The sequence below is a fragment of the Astyanax mexicanus genome, chromosome 20 (assembly GCF_023375975.1).
Source record: "Astyanax mexicanus isolate ESR-SI-001 chromosome 20, AstMex3_surface, whole genome shotgun sequence".
Lineage (NCBI taxonomy): Eukaryota > Metazoa > Chordata > Actinopteri > Characiformes > Acestrorhamphidae > Astyanax > Astyanax mexicanus.
The window spans coordinates 39,811,422-39,828,732 of NC_064427.1; the positions used below are offsets into that span (position 1 = coordinate 39,811,422).

At 37.1% G+C, this 17,311-nt stretch overlaps 1 protein-coding gene across 4 annotated transcripts in view; it reads left to right on the forward strand.

Moving 5' to 3' along the window:
• The first annotated feature begins 3,873 nt into the window (after positions 1–3,873).
• The window catches only part of pora (P450 (cytochrome) oxidoreductase a), a 28,028-nt gene continuing 14,590 nt past the window's right edge, over positions 3,874–17,311 (forward strand). The window contains exons 1-4 of one of the 4 annotated variants that reach the window (XM_049468608.1): positions 3,874–4,083; positions 11,036–11,084; positions 12,090–12,218; positions 16,896–17,045. In XM_049468608.1, the coding sequence (XP_049324565.1) occupies positions 3,908–4,083; positions 11,036–11,084; positions 12,090–12,218; positions 16,896–17,045 (504 nt within the window). In that variant the 5' untranslated portion in view covers positions 3,874–3,907. Of the gene's footprint in view, positions 4,084–8,816; positions 9,173–11,035; positions 11,085–12,089; positions 12,219–16,895; positions 17,046–17,311 lie in introns of those variants that run through there. The other 3 variants (XM_049468609.1, XM_049468610.1, XM_049468611.1) reach the window with 3 other exon arrangements.

Below are 17,311 nucleotides of genomic sequence, written 5' to 3' on the forward strand. Positions count from 1 at the left end.
ATTTGGTTGAAAAAACTAAAATATCAAGGCTGGGGTATACACAGTCCATTCATAAATTAATTAATATACAGTGCTGTAAAAAAATAAGAGATCACTTCAGTTTCTGAATCAGTTTCTCTGATTTTGCTATTTATAGGTTTATGTTTGATTACAATGAACATTGTTGTTTTATTCTATAAACTACAGACAATTCTCCTAAATTCCAAATAAAAAATTCATAATTTAGAGCATTTATTTGCAGAAAATGAGAAATGATGCAGAGCTTTCAGACCTCAAATAATGCACAGAAAACAAGTTCATATTCATAAAGTTTTAAGAGTTCAGAAATCAATATTTGGTGGAATAATCCTGGTTGGTTTTTAATCACAGTTTTTTTCATGCATCTTGGCATGTCCAACCATTTAATCATTCAAATGCTTCAATTCATATTCTTCCTCTCATGTATTATGTTAAGTATAGTGAGGAAGATAATGATTTTATAACTAGTTCTGATACGATTGCTAGAACAAAACGTTAAATACAGGTTTTGATAATGTTATAATTTATCACGTTAATTACAACTAGATTTTAAAACATTAACATTCATATTCCCACAGTAAGAAAAAAAAAAACATGAATGAGCTGCTAACTGAATTTATCTGATTTAATGTGAAAATGTATTTGGCATAAATATTCAGAAATAGGTTAATTGTAGCATAAAATAACATATTTACTGTAACATAATACAATTTTTGTTGTATTATATACAGTACTATTTATTTTTTTCCAGACTTAAATACATATTTGTTATAATCCTAAAGATATTTTTTATTAAAAGACTCATGTTTATACACTTTTTTAATTTTTTATTTTTAGTTCTAATAAAAACTTGCTGTCTTAAAGTTTTGGCACAAATGGTCAATCTTTCTGCTACTGAGAATAACTGACCAAGGGCAGCGGTGGCTCAGCGGTTGGTGTGCAGGTTATTGATGTTAGGGTTATGGGTTCACTACACAGTTTTGAGAAGCTGCCTCTGTTGGGTCCAGTCTCTGGCCAATGCACTGCAGTACTGGCTGCTCACCTCTCCAGGCATGTGTGCTCAGTCTCCATTCAGGAGCATGGCAGACGGCATGTTTTTAATGCCAATACTGCTCCAGCAGCGCTAGCCGGGGAATCATAAGTAATTAAGAGAAAAAAGTTCTGTCCACAGATTTTAAATGATGTTTAGGTCAGGGGACTGTAAGGACCACAGCAATACCTGTAGCTGTTCCTCCTGGAGTAGCTCATTGGCTGCTCATTTATAGATGTGTTTTCAGGATCAATTTTGTGTTTTAGAGTATTTCTTTTTTAATATTCAGCTTTTTACAGATATTTAATTAAATGCATTCTTCCTCTACCAGAAAAATGTTTTCTGCCTGACTGGAGCACAAACCCGAGGCATAATTGATCCATTACTGTGCTTAACAGATTAAGAGGTATTCTCTTCTTAAAATTCTGCACCCAATTCATAGAACTGCAGGCTTGTTGTTTCTCTGAAATCATCTGATTCACTCTGAATTTTGTGGTGTGGTTTGTCTACGGTCACTGTAACATTTATGAGTTCAGTGTCTTGACCTTTGATTTTAAATATGTAACTAGAGAATTGGGTGTAAAATTTTGTTTCTGTCTTGTCTCCTCTCTTGTCTCCCTTGTTTCTGCCCTAGTCAGTAGTGTTCCCGCCCCCTCATTACCTTCCTCAGGTGTTTCCAGCCCTTAGTGTGTATATATAGCCCCTTTGTTTCAGTGTTCCTTTGTCTGGTCTTGTGCGTGTTACACGTCTGTAATGGTCTTAGTTCATTTCTTGTTCAGTCAGCTGTAGTCCTGTCAGTCTATTCGTTTTAAATTGTTTTGTGTTTATTTTTGGTTTGTAGTTTGGTTTAAGTTTATTTAATTCAAATGAAATGGCATTTATGTGTGCCATCTCATCCCTGCTGCAACTAGGACAATAGTGAAATGTCATGGCTAGACAGTACTCAGACACGTGCAGATGCAAGTTAAAGCTTTATTAAATAAGCATACCATAAACAGGGAGACAGTCCAGAGTTCATACACGGGGAATCCAGCAGCGGAGATAATCCAATAGGCAGAAACGATAAACAGTCCAGGTCAAACCGGGTAAACCCAATATCAGAGAAACAGGCAGAAATCGGCGTCGAAAAAACAAAAGGCAAGGTCATACACTAAATAACAGAGACTAGAGATCAGAAACGCTTTGTAATGAGGATAAACCAACAATACTCGGCACAGGTGTGTGCGTGTGGTGATCTTTTATAGTGCAGGTAATCAGTATTCAGGATATCCTGGAGGAAGCAGGTGATGTGTCACGTGATCGTGTGTGTGCGTGATGTCAGCGTGTGGTGCGTTCTGGGTAGTGTAGTTGTTAGGCTGAGAACCACCGTTAGAGCTGAGTGTGGGAGGAACAGGAGCGCTTTCAGCACCAGACGTGACATGAAGAAGAAATGGTTTCTCATTTTTTATTCAAATTTTTAGTTTTTCATTTCTGCCCTTTACAGTCAGAATATTATGAAGATGATAAATATAATTTTTATTCAATTATCTATTTTTTTGTATATTATAAAAAAAAACTTTTTCAGATTGGATTTTACAACGAATATATGTAACAAATGCAAAAATGGAAATCTTGATTGTGATGGGCTGAAATAAAAAAATAGAAATGGTTCTCCATCCGTCCACTACAGTCCCACAGTGATGCTCAACACTTTACTAATGCCTTTTCTTTTTTCTTATTAATTTGTAACTGTATATATATATATATATATATATATATATATATATATATATATATATGCATGCAGTGTCACTACTCTCAGGATCCAGTAGAGGTCGCAGGCTTCAAGGTTATAGGAGTAATTCTACGTGCTGTGTCTCTCTCTTCCAAGAATAGACTGCTCATATACCCTGAATACTGTTACTGTACTCTTCCAGGAACACACTGCCTTTTATATTGATTAATTTTTAATTTAATTTTTTTTATCATAGTTGCTTATTCCAAGTATTGGTTTTACTATGGTTTCTCTTAATGTTATGTTCTCTGTATGACCCCTGTAACCTTTTATACTCAGAGGAAGATGGCTTTATTTTGATGGCTTAAATTCAAACTAAATCAGGTTTATTTTCACTTCACATTTCACTCCAGTGAAAAACTTGCATAAAAGCTCTTAGTAGTAAAAAACACAACATTAAACATACAAAATAAAATAAGAAGAGATATACTATAGCTGAACAGATGTTTACATCAGTGTTCTTTACACAAATTGGCTTATAGGCCTGGATCTGGATTTAAAGCAACAGGTATTAAGATTAGTTTTCTTTTAAATTGAAAGAAGTAGTGTGGTTTTAGTAGTGAGAGGGAAAAATACTGCCATAATAAATGGCATTAGTGTGATTCTATTACCGTTCCTGCAATGCCACGTACAGTATCATAAACTGTACTGATGCAAGGCAGAGCCACAGCCTTTATCTGTTTATTCACACATAATTAAACCAAAGAAATGCAGAATTAAAACTAAAAAGAGAGCTGACACGCTAAAATAGAAAGCAACAGAATCCTTACTAAAATAACCAAATGTATCCACAACATGCGCACTATGACTTTATACATAAAACTGCTTTTATATCTGCAAAAAAAAGGAAATATCCCAAAAAGTGTTTAGTATGGTAACAAGCAATACAAATTTTAATTCAATAAAAAATAGTGTTTTGAGTTGAGAAAACTGAGGAAAATTGCATTAAGATGCTTTAAGATGAACCATTTTTACAGTGTAGATCGAAGCTGAATTGAACTGAACTGAACCCATGACTACTTATTTATTCATTCATTTATTCATTCAGCTCATATCCCTTCTATTCTCTTCAGAGGTAAAGAAAAATGGAGGACACTAATGTACAGAGTGTCCCTTCAGATCAGGAGGAGGAGCTTGAGTCACTCTTCAGCTCTGTGGACATCTTCTTCTTCTCCCTCATCAGCGGGCTGCTTATCTACTGGTTCCTCTCTCGCAGGAGGCCGCCACCAGTTCCAGAGATAAGGACGTCCCCCATAGCAGGGTAAGGGCCTTCCATTTAAACCCTAATCATTTATAAAACCAATTTAATAGCTCTTTTTTTAAGCTTTGGCAAACAAATGCAGAGTTTTGTCAGGACTAACAGTAAATTTCATGCAAAAGGAGGTTATTGACTTGCATGGGCAGGTAGATTGAGACAGAGAAAGTGAGAGTTTGAAATAATAGTAAGTTAAAATAAATAATTTACATTACATTACATTACATTACATTTGGCAGATGCTTTTGTCCAAAGCGACTTACAATAGTCAAGTACAAAGTAATAGAAGTTAAAGCTAAAACATTTTTAGGCAGGGCTTAAAGGAGGTCGAAGGGAAATAAAGGGATAGAGAAGTGAAGGAGGGGAAGAAGGAAATGAGGTTAGAAGTAGTTAGTGTGTTAGAGGTGTTAGGAGAGTAAGTGCTCTTTGAAGAGCTCTGTCTTCAGGAGTTTATTAAAGATAGTGAGAGATTCTCCTGATCGGGTAGTAGAAGGTAGTTAGTTCCTCCAATTTAATTTAACAGCTTGTGTAACTCAACAAATAATTTTAGGAGCATTCATGAGGAAACTGCAATTCTTTAGGCCTTGTCCATGAAGACATTTGACCCAGTTTAAACAAAGCATCCTTTTTTATGTCATGGCCTGCACTGAAACCACATTGTGGTTGAGCTGGTTGTCAACAGACCAACGTCATGGAATTAAGATTGTGTGTTTGCTCTCCGTTCATTGTCTCAGTCTTACAGCCTGTTTTAACCCTTTAAATGAATGGATGTTGTGTTTACCTTCCATACATTTAGAGTGACTTCTGTCCAACACAAATTCATATACAAACTGATAGTGTGGCATATATTTTTTATTATCTATAACAAAACGATTTGTTTGAGATATGTATTTTTTAACACCTCACACTTACACCTACACGCTCCCATGCCATGACTTTTGGAATATCAGTATAAGATGATATTCTTATCAGGGACAGAAAAAGTCTTAAAGTCTTATTTTTCATGTTTAGCTGTTATAGTAGGATAGAGTTCAGTTTGTTAAGGCTCTAATTGTTCTATTATTTTGTACATGACTGTTCCTGTATTTTTTATTATTTATTTTGTTATGTTGCACATTGCTGTTTTAATAGTGCACACTGCTGCTACCAAAAAAAGCCACTAGATGGCATTACATATATATCTTAATTAAATTATTTAAATTTGATCATTAGTGCCTAATGTGGTGTATTACAGATCACTTGTATCACTTTGCATCACTTATATCAAGCCCACCTTTTGAAATAAGATATTGTAAATTTGATGAATCAAACCAATGACTGACCATAGACTAATCTAAAACTGGCATAGACCTCTCTGCTGTAAAAAAAAAAAAGAAAATCGAGAATCGAATCGAATCGTGACCCTAAAATCAGAAATAAAATCGAATCGAGGATTTAGAGAATCGTGATCACAAATGCAGTTTTATTTGTTTTTAATGTTTTTAATGTTGTATTTGGATAGATGTGCAGTGATTCTGTCGAGAAGAGAAGCAGGAAGGCTTTCTCTGATAGGGCGGTGAATCCTGTTTTCTCACGAGTTTGTGGCGTCTCTGTTTCTGGCTTTTTTCCAGCGTGGCCACTTCCAGGAAGTGGCCTATGACTAAAGAAATAAGAAATGCAGATCTCAGGAAGAGGTGTTTGCAGAGCAGGAAATCATAACTCCCTCCAATTCACTCAGCTTCCTCCAGTCTGGCTCCCAGTAACTCTCCAGTGTGTTTAGACATTTAGCTCTGGCTACAGGTTGCCTTGCCAAAGTCTTACACTGATCCACAGGTTCAGTCTTCAGTTTCTGTTCAGAGATGTATGTGACCTTAAATTATTAACCTTTTAATGCAGATAAAAACAGCTCCTGTCTTTTAATATTCACCACTTTTTTAATAAAATAAAATCGAAAAGACTTGATGCCTTTTATTTTGATATCTAATGGACATTGAACTTGAATATACAGTGGTATACCACTGTTACAACGGATAATCCATGGATATTAAATAGAGGTTTTAAATAGGGGTTTATGAGTCTTAATTAGTTAACATGTTTTGTAAAGCACAGTTTTTTTTATATTTAATAAATTAAGTTATTAAATAGTAAAGCAATCTGTAGTTACATGATGACATGTATATTAGCAACTCAGAGATAAACAGCATTTACAGACATAAACAAAAAAACAAGCGAATTAAAACATAAAATATATTAATATATAATATATTATCTATTTTATTATGTATATATTTTATATAAATTTGTTTTGGTAGGCATTAATCTACAAAAAAATAAGAAAATCTATGCAAATAGGAATAAACATATTATTGTGATGTCTAATGTTTTATATGTAAAACAACAGCAATATTATTACTGATATAAATGTATATACAGTTGTGGTCAAAAGTTTACATACACTTGTAAAAAAACATAATGTTATGGCTGTCTTGAGTTTTCAATAAGTTCTACAACTCTTATTTTTCTGTGATAGAGTGATCGGAACACATACATGTTTGTCACAAAAAACAGTCATAAAATTTGGTTCTTTCATAAATTTATTATGGGTCTGCTGAAAATGTCACCAAATCTGCTGGGTCAAAAATATACATACAGCAACATTAGTATTTGGTTACATGTCCCTTGGCCATTTTCACGGCAACTAGGCGCTTTTGGTAGCCATCCACAAGCTCCTGGCAAGCTTCAGGTCGAATGTTTGACCACTCTTCTTGACAGAATTGGTGCAGTTCAGCTAAATGTGATGGTTTTCTTGCATGAACCCGTTTCTTTAGCACTGTCCACATGTTCTCAATGGGGTTTAAGTCAGGACTTTGGGAAGGCCATTCTAAAACCTTAATTCTAGCCTGGTTTAGCCATTCCTTTACCACTTTTGATGTGTGTTTTGGGTCATTGTCTTGTTGGAACACCCAACTGCGCCCAAGACCCAACCTTCGGGCTGATGGTTTTAAGTTTTCCTGCAGAATTTGGAGGTAATCCTCCTTCTTCATTATCCCATTTACTTTCTGCAAAGAACCAGTTCCACTGGCAGCAAAATATCCCCAGAGCATAATACTACCACCACCATGCTTGACAGTAGGCATGGTGTTCCTGGGATTAAAGGCCTCACCTTTTCTCCTCCAAACATATTGCTGGGTGTTGTGGCCAAACAGCTCAATTTTTGTTTCGTCTGACCAGAGAACTTTCCTCCAGAAGGTTTTATCTTTGTCCATGTGATCAGCAGCAAACTTCAGCCGAGTCTTAAGGTGCCTTTTCTGGAGCAAGGGCTTCTTTCTTGCACGGCAGCCTCTCAGTCCATGGCGATGTAAAACACGCTTGACTGTGGAGACTGACACCTGTGTTCCATCAGCTTCCAAATCCTTGCAGACCTGCTTCTTGGTGATTCTTGGTTGACTCTTGACCATCCTGACCAATCTCCTCTCGGCAGCATGTGATAGCTTGCGTTTTCTTCCTGATCGTGGCAGTGACACAACTGTTCCATGCACTTTATACTTGCGTATAATTGTCTGCACAGTTGCTCTTGGGACCTGTAGCTGCTTTGAAATGGCTCCAAGTGACTTCCCTGACTTGTTCAAGTCAATAATTCGCTTTTTCAGATCCACGCTGAGTTCCTTTGACTTTCCCATTGTAGCTTTTGTAGCTGAGTCTAATCACTGGGTCAAATGAGCCCTATTTAAATGGGCTCATGAGAAGTCAACAGCTGTAGTCAATCAGAATCACTTACAAGAAGTGAAGAGGCCATGACATGAAGCTAATTTGATTGACACAACTCGCTACATCACCAAAATGCTGTATGTATATTTTTGACCCAGCAGATTTGGTGACATTTTCAGCAGACCCATAATAAATTTATGAAAGAACCAAATTTTATGACTGTTTTTTGTGACAAACATGTATGTGTTCCGATCACTCTATCACAGAAAAATAAGAGTTGTAGAACTTATTGAAAACTCAAGACAGCCATAACATTATGTTTTTTTACAAGTGTATGTAAACTTTTGACCACAACTGTATGTAGTGCAGTCATTTTATTTCATTGCCTAATTTAATTTTTTTATGCCTTGACAGAAATTCTCAATCTTTTCTTTTCTATATGTAAATGCAACACCTAGATTTTTTCCACTAGCTCTGTGTTTTAGTCTCGTATGGTACTAGAGATATCATAATTACTCAGTTAATCTCAATAAAAGTAATTATCAGTTTAAATGTCAGATTTTTAGTTAGGAATTTATGTGATACTTCTGATACACACTACATCTACTAAAATAATAATATTAGTGCCCGATTTACATGCTGCGTAATCATGTCAATTTTGGGTTCTCAATGATTGTCTACTGCTCTCTTTGCTCTTGTCAGATGCTGGAGCCAATTATTATCTCTGAAAGGCCAATGAATTAAAGAGCGAGGGTGTGTGTGAGAGAGAGAGAGAGAGAGAGAGAGAGAGAGGGTGTGTGTGAGAGAGAGAGAGAGAGAGGGTGTGTAAGAGAGAGAGAGAGAAAGAGAGAGAGAGAGAGAGAAAGAGAGAGAGAGGGTGTGTGTGAGAGAGAGAGAGAGAGAGAGAGGGTGTGTGTGTGTAAGAGAGAGAGAGAGAAAGAGAGAGAGAGAGAGAGAGAGAGAGGGTGTGTGTGTAAGAGAGAGAGAGAGAAAGAGAGAGAGAGAGGGTAAAGGGAAATATGAAAAAAACAGAAAAGGGGAGAGGAGAAGGGGCAAACAGTAAGAGAGAGGGAGGACATGGGAGGAAAAAGAAAAGAAGGAAGGGGAGTGAGGAGAGATAGGAGAAAGGAAAGGAAGGGGTGTAGACAGGGAGAGAGAGAGAGAAAGAGAGAGAGAGCAGGAGTGCTGGTCTCAGTTCATGTCTGGCTGTGTGTAGTCTGTGGTTGTGAGAGGACTTTTTTTTTTACTTTTTTAAACACTGATCATTTTCAGTGTCTGGTCTGATCAGATCTGAGTCTGCTCTGATTGATCTGATCTGATCTGTAGATGCTGATGTTTTGTTTTTCGTCTCTCCGGTCATGGGGTGTGTGTTCTCTTTGCCTGAGGACAGACTGGCAGCAGCGGAGAGGTTAGTTCAGGACGTGGTTTTCACACGGCTGTGAGGTTTATATGTGTGTTCAGTGACTCAACTGTTCAATACCTGCTGTGTGTTTTTTACATATTAACTGTCTGCCTGTTTACAGTTCTTTAATGATTAATGCTGTCTGTGGATAAAAGCCATTGTGCTTTAGATTTGTTGCAAAATGCAGGATCTGAACAGACAGTGGGTGTTTCCTGAGAATCACACGTCAGTCAGAAAAGGCCTGAAATGTAATACTGTTGAGTAACGTCCTCCTACCTGCTGAGTTAGTGCCCGGACCTTCCAGCCCAGTCTGAGGAATGTGTGTGTGTGTTTGTGTGTGTGTGTGTGTGTGTGTGTGTGTGTGTGTGTGGAATGCTGTGTGGAAGTCTCAAAGGATTCTTTGACTTCCATCTATTCAAACAGGAGGATTAGATACAGACTGAAAAAAGATCTGAGCTGTAAGAGTTGATCTTGTTTGTATGTAGTTAGAGATGGCGTGATGCCATGTTTTATTCTCTGTTAGTTTTACTGACGTCTTTAGTTTGGTACTATAATTTCTTTTATTTTGAATGAAATAAACTTTAAATAAGCTGTTTTACAAATATTGCAATTTACTTAAGCTGCTCTCTGATTTTTTTTTCTGCAAAACCCACGCTTTCAAAATTCAGATGTTGAGTTCAGAGTTGTTTGATGTAAAATGATGTAAAATTATAATTTACCTTATTAAAATAATGGGATCTACTACAAAGACATTTACTATCCACTGACATGCCAATGCTCTATGAATGGGACATTCCATTTCTGAATTTTCTGAATTGGGTATTTTACATTCCTCGATCCACAGTGTCACGTGTGTACTAGAAATATTTTATAGAATACATTACCGCCCACAGTGAACAGCACAGTGGGTGATAATGATTGTGATGGCGGCATCTGGCTATTAATAATTAATTCATTAAATCAGGGGTGTCCAAACCTTTTTTGTTGGGGGCCAGAAGGAGAAATATATTTGAAGTCACGGTCCACAGACTCTGTAATAAAACAAATAATGAAATATACCACTTTAAATAATACATTTTCCTGATTATTTCATTTACACACCATTTTACTTGACTTACTATCTTTATCTTTGACAGTGTTGTGTAAACTAAGATTTTTCAAATTGATGTTTCATTTCATGATGTCTCTTAATATTAAACTCCTTAATTACGGCAACTTTTAGACTCTTTAGCCTGTTTTTCTGCGCTAGAAATGCGCACTCTCTCCGCTTTTAGACTCTTTGGCCCGTTTCTGACACCTAGCGTTCAAACTTTGAATCTCACATTATAAAAACCTGCTTAACAGCGGGCCAACTTTCATCATATTTCTAAAATACCTCGCGGGACGCTCCAAAAAAGGAAACGGGCCGCTAATGGCCCGCGGGCCGTAGTTTGGACACCCCTGAATTAAATGATTAATTGACTAATCTGTCAATTAAAGAACTGTCCATGTGAACCGACACTGGCAAAATTGACATTCACACTCAGTGCAAGCTTTACTTTAAAATTAGATTTTCTTATAAAGGAGCTAATCCTCTATATACAATTTCTATTTATTTAAAATCATAATTAAGCTTATAATCGAGCATCAACACACAATACAATATTACATAAGATCTTTAGTTGCACTTGTTGTAACAACAAAAAAATAAAGAAAAAAAAATAAAATGCTTCAAACTAGAGATCTCCTCACAAGGGAGTGAACAACAGGAAATTATTCCATATGGAAACAGGAGATTATAAACAGTGCAGTCCTCTTACCATCTGAAGACGATAAGTGAGGAATTCTGAATTTAACACCTGAATTGTTCTCTCTCATTATCTCTTTCAGGGCAGCACCAATGCAGGAGAACAGCTTTATTGAGAAAATGAAGAAAACTGTGAGTTTGATTACCTCAGATTGAAATAAGTTGAACCATTGGACTTACTTTAAAATAGCATTACAATAAGACATTTACTGCATTATAAGTTAAGAATACCAGTTTGTGCAAAGTGGTGCTTTAGCTCTCTGTCTTTACTCACATAAACACTGTTACAAAAATATGAATCTAAACTAGGGGTGGGCGATATGTCTCTAAAATAATATCACGATATTTCAGGGTATTTTTGTGATAACGATATACTTGGCGATATAGGAAAACTAAAATAATTAATTAATTTCAGGAATATAGTCTAATAGTATAACAGAATTGAAAATAAATAATATAGCATAAAATAATATAATGCAGCAAATAATACTGCAGAATATTTAGTGCATGCATATAAACTGCAAACTAAAACAATTATACAATAAATACACCTAAAGCTTCACAGTAAATAATAGACTACTTTTAAGACAGAACAGCCCTATTATCACCATATGGATTTTTAATATCGTGATATTTCTGTCACGATATATTGTATACGATATAATATCGCACACCCCTAATCTAAACTACAATTAATATTATAACTCTACTAAAAAAACGTTTGTTTTATATTTTCAGACATTGATTATCTCAGTCAAGTCTTTAATTATTTATATAAAAGTAACATGTAGTAAAGTACTGTGCTGATAAAACCCTCACTGGAACTGAAATACTAAGCTGTATATTCTGTGATGTTCTGCTGGTATTGTTATTGTGAGCTTTATGAATCTAGTACAGTAGCTTTTCAGCAAATAACAAACATAAATGTGGCTTTAGAACCACATCTGAAAAATAGCGAAAATGTCAAAAAAGAATGTGATTTATTATTATTGAGTAATAATAATAGATAAGTATGGTTTTCTTGTCACCAGTTACACGATGCTGAACATATAAGGTAAATTTTAACATAAATGAATATAGATAAATAGAGGTGTTGTTTCTTTTTTGTCTCAGTCTAAAATGATGTTCTTTTTCTAGAACAGAAATGTTATAGTGTTCTACGGCTCTCAGACGGGCACGGCTGAGGAGTTCGCTACCCGCCTGGTGAAGGATGCTCAGCGCTATGGTATAAAAGGCATGGTGGCTGACCCTGAGGAGTACGACATGGTAGTGAGAAATTTTACACCATATTATGAAATTGATATAAAGTGCATTGATATACTGTGTACAAAAAAAGGTGAGCGTCTATCAAAACCACCCTTTTCAAAACTCGAGTGCAAAACACGCAGGTAATTCACACAGCGCAGAGAGAAAAAAGCACCCGAGAGAAGAAGCATGAAGCTCGAGAGCAACGATTCACTTTTTTTTGCTCACTAGTTTCACATTTGTGCTCACGAGTAGTTCATTTACACACGCAAAATGTTAAAACACGCTGGTTCATTTTTTTCACCTGGTATTTTTGCGCCCTCGACTTTTGACACTGATGTGACGCCATAGTAGGCGGTCCATCACAAACAGTGTTGGGAGTAACGGCATTAAAACTAACGGCGTTACTAACGCCGTTACTTTTTTCAGTAACGAGTAATCTAACTAATTACTCTGACTTTAACTATAACGCCGTTACCATTTCCGACACCCCGTTACTGCACGTTACTTTAGCCTCTATGAACTTTTTTTTTGTTGTAACTTTGGTTTGCCCTGGTTAACCCCTCTTCTTTCCGGTGAACTTGAACTTCTGGCCGCTGTGCCTGTAGGTTTACGTGGTTTGGCGTGGTGAAGTGAGGCACAATTGTGACGATTTGCTGCTCTAATTAATTCAGTGATTGCCCTGGACAGGCCAAGTTCCGAATTAAGGAGTTAAGCTCTTTTTAGCTGCTCCGGTTTTTGTGGTGCTGCTGCTTTCTCTTTTAGAGCTTAGATTCTCTGCCCGAACCCGACCTGACCCAAAGACCGACCCAAAATCGGGCTCCTATTTTTATTTTATATAAAGCTCTGGTGTGATAATTAGAATGTTGCTAAATAACCAATTATTACTGTTCACTAAAGCGAACGAAATAGCGAAAACTGAAAGTGAAAAAACATTTGTGTTAACTGAAACTAATAAAAACGGTAATTAAAAGGAAAAAACAAAACTATCTCGAACTGTATTATGTGTTTATAAAACTAACTAAAACGAACTAAAATTACTGAATTTTCGTGTTTAATTTATTTATAAGAGCTGTTGTACAGCGGAGTTGTACAGCGGGCGGTGTAGCCGCAAAATACGACAGAAAACACTGAAAAACTGCAGAACTATGTATGGGATTACAATATGAGCGCAAGGCAGATGAAAGAGAAACAGGAGATTCAGTATGTGAGAACATTTACCTGTGAGTAGCTCATTCCAGAACAAGCAAATATCTCTCTCTCTCTCTCTTTCTCTCTCTCTCTCTTTCTCTCTCTCTCTTTCTCTCTCTCTCTTTCTCTCTCTTTCTCTCTCTCTCTCTTTCTCTCTCTCTCTCTCTCTCTCTCACGTTTATTAGATTGATCTCTCTGATGAGATGTGTGAAAACTAATAAAAACTAGCAAGCCCACCCTAAAAACAAATTAAAACTTACTGAATCAAACTATAATAAAATGAAAACTGTAATGCGTTTGACTTGCAGCACTGTGTGTAGCTGTTCTTAAAAATCATTTTAATTAAATAATAGTTTTATGCTATGTTTCAGTGTTAATTAACATAATTCTGATTATATTTCACTCATTCAATCAGCCCGAAAACAGACAGTTTATGGTTTGGGTTGGCTCGGGCTGATAATGACAGTTTATGGTTTGGGCTCGGTCAGAACGTGCACGGGCTCCGGCTGGGTCGGGTCGGATTTTTTGGGCCGATCTAAGCTCTATTCTCTTTTGGTGAAGCTGTTATATTAATACCATTTTAACGGTTATTAGATTGTTGGTTTTGTCCATTATTTTGTTTTGTTTATGTATACATATTTCCTTTGAGTGTGGCTTGGTTTGTTTAACTCCATCCCCAGACGCGTTTTTCCGTTTTTTTCAGTATTATATGTTTTAGTAATTTTCTTTGGTTCTGTGAAGAATTTAGTTTTTATTTTTTGTAATTCGTTAGATTATATTTTTGTCAACATTTTGGGTTTATTATCGTTGGGTATTTTTCTAATAATAGTAAATACATAATTCATTTCCTTTTTTTTTGACGGGCGAATAATAAAAGTAACGCGATAGTTACTTTTACTGGTAACTAGTTACTTTTATAGTGGAGTAACTCCGTTAGTAACTCAGTTACTTTTTTGGAGAAGTAACGAGTAACTATAACTAATTACTTTTTCAAAGTAACGTGCCCAACACTGATCACAAACCCTGGAGATATCAGCCAATAGCATTCGCTGACGGAGGCGACCCTAACCCCGCCCCCAAATTGTCGAAACCACCCCTTTCAAAACTCGAGCGCAAAAGCCCCGCTCCAGCAAAAACAAAAGCTGCAGGTAATTTGCATGGCGCGCGAAAGGGAACTGTAAATTCCAGCGGACAATAAACACCTGAGAGGAAAAAGTGAAGCTCCAGAGCGATATTCTGTTCAGCACGAACACAATTCCCTTTTTTTTGCTCATGAGCTTCACATTTGCGCTCGCAAGAAGTTAATTTACACACGCAAAACGTTAAAACATGCTGGTTAATTTTTTTCACCTGGTATTTTTACACCTCTGACTTTTGACATTGATGTGACGCCATAGTATTTGCCTTAAAATGTACTTAAGTACCAAAAGAAAAAGTAGTATGATTTGTTAGGGCCTAATGTACTATTATCATTTTTGTAACAAGACTTCACACTTCCAACATATTTTGTTGGATCTTCTTTAACTTTGATTGCAGCACAAATTCACTGTAGCATTGTTTCAATTAGCTTCTGCAATGTCACAAGATTTATTTCAATCCAGTGTTTCATTAATTTATGAATTTTTCACCAAGATCTTGCAGCAGCATTGATGATGGTAGAGTCTGACCAACCGCTGCACAAAGCAGCTCTTCTCCATCCAGCACTTTATCCCAAAGAATCTCAATGAGGTTAAGATCTGGACTCTGTGGTGAACTCTCTCTCAATCCATGTGTGAAAATGATAAATGATGATCTCATGCTCCCTGAACCCTGAACTCTTTCCCTATTGCAGCCCCATGAATCCTGATATTGACATCTTGAAATATGCTCGTAAAATCCATTGATGGAATAACCTGGTCTATATTCAGTATATATATTCAGGTAGTCAGCTGACCTCATTCTTTCAGCACATACTGTTGCTGAACCTAAACCTGCAGCACCACCAACTGCAGCATCAACCAACCAACCAACCCCACATCATTTACTCACTTAAATCCAGGTGGCGAGTTTTTTTTTTGGCCAGGCTGTGTATATTAAAATGATCATGAACACAAAACACTGAATAAAATAATCCACAGGTCCTCCATCCATCCATCCATTTTCCTCCGCTTATCCAGGGTCGGGTCGCGGGGGCAGCAGCCTAAGCAGGGAAACCCAGACTTCCCTCTCCCCAGCCACTTGGGCCAGCTCGTCCGGGGGAATTCCAAGGCGTTCCCAGGCCAACCGAGAGACATAGCCCCTCCAGCGTGTCCTGGGTCTTCCCCTGGGCCTCCTCCCGGTGGGACGTGCCCGAAACACCTCACCAGGGAGGTGTCCAGGAGGCATCCTAATCAGATGCCCAAGCCACCTCAACTGGCTCCTCTCGATGTGGAGAAGCAGCGGCTCTACTCTGAGTCCCTCCCGGATGACTGAGCTCCTCACCCTATCTCTAAGGGAGAGCCCAGACACCCTGCGGAGGAAACTCATTTCGGCCGCTTGTATCCGCAGGTCCTGTCAAAATAAACATTTATAGTACAGTACAAATTGCATTTACTGTAATTGTCCACCACTGTTCACTGAATGAGACTGGGCAAAAATGCCCGACATGGCAGAGTTCCCAGACGAAAACCACTGCTGAGCAAAAATAACATTATGGCTCATCTTAATTTTGCCATAAAACATCTTGATGATCCCCAAGACTTTTGGAATAATACCACATTTTAGAAAAAATATATATACCTACAGTAAAACATGGTGGTGGTAGTGTGATGTCTGTTTTGGACCTGGAAGACTGTGATAAATGGAACTATGAATTCTGCTGTCTACCAAAAAGTCCTGAAGGAGAATCTCCGACCATCTGTTCGTGACCTCAAACTGAAACAAACTTGGGTTCTGCAGCAGGACAATGACCCAAAACACACCAGCAAGTCCACCTCTTAATGGCTGAAGAAAAACAAAGTGAAGACTAGTCAAAGTCCTGACCTGAATCATATTAAGATGCTGTGGCATGACCTTAAAAAGGTGGTTCATGATTGAAAATCCTCCAGTGTGGCTGAATTACAAAAATTCTTTAAAGAAGAGTGGAGCTAAAATTCCTCCACAGCTCTGTAAAAGACTCATTGCAAGTTACCCTTAGCCGTTGTTGCAGCTTTAGGTAGGTTTAGGGGGCAAACACTTTTTCACACAGGGCCATGTAGGTTTGGATTTTTTTTTCTCCCTGAATGATGAAAAAAAATCTTGATTTAAAAAAGTGCATTTTGTGTTTACTTGTGTTGTCATTGACTAATAATTTTTTTATAAATTTGTGTGATGATCTGAAACATTCAAGAGTGAAAAAACATGCAAAAAAGATATGCAAATTCCTTTTCACACCACTGTATGCATTTACATTAGTTTACAATGAGTTTACACCACTAAATTTCACTTCTGTGTTTTAAGAGCTGGGTCTTTTCTGATTAATGCTTTTTATTTACCTGTTGTTTATGACAGTCTGAGCTGCCTCGTCTCACAGAGGTTGTGAACTCCCTGGCTGTGTTTTGCATGGCCACTTATGGGGAAGGAGAACCGACTGATAACGCCCAGGGCTTTTACGACTGGATGCAAGTGACAGACGTCAGTCTGGAAGGAGTTCATTTCTCAGTGAGTACAGACATTTTACACCCACACCCAGCTGTGTGAATACGTACGTGGAAAATATGACTGCTGTAGATCAGGGTACATACTTAATCTTACAGTCTACAATCATCTACAGTCACAATCTTTAGCAGCCATCTCTGCTGTAATCCAGGCTTTTCTGTTAGAACCACAGTCTGTCTTTAGAAAAGCTGAAGAAACTGGATGGCTGAATGTTCCAGTCCTTAAATACCAAAAAAATTAATATATGATTAGGAAATATTTCAGCAAAT